This window comes from Phoenix dactylifera, chromosome 2, assembly GCF_009389715.1.
Source record: "Phoenix dactylifera cultivar Barhee BC4 chromosome 2, palm_55x_up_171113_PBpolish2nd_filt_p, whole genome shotgun sequence".
Lineage (NCBI taxonomy): Eukaryota > Viridiplantae > Streptophyta > Magnoliopsida > Arecales > Arecaceae > Phoenix > Phoenix dactylifera.
Window position 1 is genome coordinate 6,600,190 of NC_052393.1, and position 3,644 is coordinate 6,603,833.

General features: G+C 40.9%; 1 protein-coding gene across 1 annotated transcript; it reads left to right on the forward strand.

Annotated features, from left to right (window-relative positions):
- On the forward strand, nucleotides 1-1,693 carry LOC103711795 (glucan endo-1,3-beta-glucosidase-like). The gene is made up of 2 exons (XM_008798079.2): nucleotides 1-127; nucleotides 547-1,693. Exons 1-2 carry the CDS (start codon nucleotides 43-45, stop codon nucleotides 1,497-1,499), a joined length of 1,038 nt encoding a protein of 345 aa, XP_008796301.1. The 5' UTR covers nucleotides 1-42; the 3' UTR covers nucleotides 1,500-1,693.
- Nucleotides 1,694-3,644: the final 1,951 nt, after the last annotated feature.

The window sequence follows — 3,644 nt, forward strand, 5'->3', positions numbered from 1 at the left end:
TGAAGCATTCCTGTTATAGAGATAGCAGCTCATCTATTTGAGATGTTCTCCATGGGGAACCGAAATATTGTTTCCATCGCTGCCATAATTGCATCAATCCTTGGAGTCTTCATACCAATCCCAACAGGTAATCTCATAGCAATCCTTGCACTTCAACCATCCATCGATAAAAAAAAGAAACTAATAAGATTATCTATTATTTGAGCTTGAGCTTATACTTCTGCAAGCTGTTCGAGATTGGCTGCTTCATTAACAAGCTCGGATCAAGCCATTGCGCTAGCCAATTGAGCAATCATGAACACATACATATTCTGGTTTCTTTAATTACTAGCTCCGTCAGGCCAAACAGAGTTTGAAGGAACAAAGATTTGGGTGAGGTAGCATAGCTGATAATATTGGTTTGCAGGTCTTGCTCCTGGCCAACGTATCTAGATAATAAAGATTAAGATTAAGCTGATAATAAACGTATATAGATGGTTTTAAGATTAAGATTTCGTTTATGTTCCATGCATACAGCATTAAAAGCCTTGACTTGTTTTGCTCCAGGGGCGCAATTGATTGGTGTTTGTTATGGAATGGCTGGAAACAACCTGCCTCACCCCAGCGATGCAGTGAAATTATACCAGTCGAAGAACCTAAAGGCCATGAGGCTTTTTCATCCAAACCGAGCCGTTCTCGAGGCTCTCAAGGATTCCAACATTCAACTCATGTTAGGGGTTCCCAACACCGATCTCCGATCATTAGCCACCAGCCGTTCAGCAGCCAAACACTGGGTGCAAAAATACGTGAAGGCCTATTCCCAGCGCGTCTCATTTAAATATATTGCGGTTGGCGATAGGGCGATCCCAGGAGACCAAGCCCGGTATGTGCTTCCAGCCATGAGGAACATCCATTCTGCTCTGTCCTCGGCCGGCCTGCAGGACCGAATCAAAGTCTCCACCTCAGTTGCCACCGGACGTGAGGTCCTGGAGCAGTATTCTCCTCCCTCGTCCGGGAGATTCTCTTCTCATGCATCGACACAGTTAACACCGGTAGTTCGATTTCTGGCCAAAAATGGAGTCCCACTCCTCATAAGTGTGTTCCCCTACAGAAGATATGTTGGTGACCCGAACCATATTGGGGTCGACTATCTCTTCTTTAATTCCTCAAGGACTGTCGTAAAAGACGGACAGTATAGCTATCAGAACCTCTTTGATGTAATTGTTGATGCTGTTTACGTTGCGTCGGAGAAGGTGGGAGGGACCAATTTGACGGTCGTGGTATCGGAGAGTGGTTGGCCGTCGGCTGGTGGCTTTGGAGCAACGAAGGAACATGCAAGGGCGTACAATCAGAATTTGGTCAACCATGTTGGCCAAGGAACGCCAAGGAGACTCTGGAAGTCCTTGGAGACTTACGTATTTGAGATGTTTAATGAGAACCATAAGCCACGAGGAACAGAGCAACATTTTGGGATGTTTTACCCAAATATGCAACCAGTCTACCCCATGAACTTCAATTAAAATATGATCGAGGACTACGAATAGACGATAATATCTAAAAATATAGGGTTGGGAGCACGTATAATGTCTAGTTTTTCCTTCTTCACTGTATCTATCTCCTTAGGAAAATCCATGTCGTGATGAACTTCCCTTCTACTTGTAATATTTCATGAATAAACATATCATCATGCACCTTGGATTTTTTAGATCATATGTCATATTCAAATGTTGGATATTTGTGGTAGCTTTGCTTCTTTTAATAAGATTGCTGGTGGTGCCGCCCATACAAATACTAAGAAAAAGATAAAAAACTCTCCCCATGCATTATGCTGATAAGAGAGATGCCAACTTTAGGACCCAAGTAACGTTATGAATTTTGTCCACAATATCATATGCGAAATTGTCTAGTGGCTTCCTTAATAATCCTTCTTGGCTCACCATCGTGGTGCCAACTGTAGGACCCAGGTAATTGTCTCGTAGCTTCGTGAATAATCTCCATTATCTCGCTCAAAGTGTCATTTATAGGACCCAAGTAACATTGTGGAGGCCTCTTGTCCTTATTTCAGGTTGTCCATCATATCATAAGCTAAATTGTCTGGTAGCTTGCTCTATAGTTCTCCCTCATCGTCATATTAATAACAAGCGAATAGGCTATTCTTTTTTTTTTTAAATTGCGCCGACCCCGATAAAATGAAGTTGGTGAAAACTAGACTTCTTTGTGAGAGGGCCTAAATCTTGTTGATGCCAATGTTTTGCTTCTTCGTTTTTTTTTTTGAGTTATTTATATATTACACTTAGACAGTGGACTAAATTTGTTTTAGTGTCATTTGTAACGTTCCAAAGCTTGACTCAAAAAACTAATCAGAAGGTATTGCTTGGCTTCTTTGGCCCTATAGAAGTATATATAATCTACCCAAAGTGTAACTATTGTTGGGTTGAATTCACGCTTGTTCTAAATCCTCATATATTTATTCTAAAGGTTATTTATTCTACTCCAATCAATTGCTGCAGCGGTACATGTGCAGATGACTAATACATAGTTTCAATCTATTTTACCTTTTATTTTGATAATTCACATTTTCAGGCTTTGCCCATGTAATCTGGCATAAGGGATCGAACGAAGGCCCACTCGAGATTTGTCCTAATTGTGCCAAAGATTGCTCATTGACATCCCTATTAGCAACCTTCACTAAGATGTCTTTTGCGACGGCTTACATCAAATCTAACATCAAATCTAGATGCCCCCACAACCTAAGCTACGGATTGTGATTGCAACATGATGCAGCAGAACAGTCAGCCCCTTAATCCAATCTTGTTCGGCCTCGTAGCCATGTGCCCAAAGGTAGGATGGCCTTTGTAGCCTAGAGACCTTGTTTCTCAGTTAAAATTACAAATTGGCTAGGACAAAGGGAGACTGGTTAGCCACTTCATTGATCTGGCTTGCTACTGAATTACTTTTTGGAGTCCAATGACGTGGATAAAAAACTGGTAGCCTGCTCAATGCCATGCAAGTTTGTGACAAGTATTCGTAAAATCAGAAAGATTTCATTGTATTTTTGTAAAGAAGAGAGCGAGCGAGAAATTTGAGTCTAACCACTTCATTCTTACATGCCTGCAGTCTAAAAATCAAATCTCCTTATCGCTAACCACATACATTTTGCTCTGCTAGCTGCGCTTTCTTCATTCTCTGGCCACCCAGGAATTCCATCCATTTCGGGTACCAACCGAGGCGGATGCTGGCTCAAGTTTAAACACATGGATAAGTGAAAAGGCATCATAGAAATAAACTTCATTTTCCCGATGTTAAATTGAAAATAAATAATAAACATAAATTTTTTTAAAAAAAAACAGGACATCCTGAATTTTTTTTTAGTTTCTTTCATATTAAAAATGAAACTCGAGGTTGCATAAGAAATTTGATGATCATGGCGGGGTTGAAGGGCTGCTTAGCTCAAAGGGTGGTAATTTTATCGAGGGCTTTTCCAATATTATGCATAGGTGGGAAATGAAAATTAGGAGCTTAGTCGATGCTGCCATGGGGGATCGACCTCTTCAATATAAAAGGTTCGTATCAATTCACTATAGATGAAAGATCTCTTCAATATTTTGACGATGGGATCGCAACTAGCGAGCTCAATCCTCTCGAGTTACAGTAGGAAGTGGAGT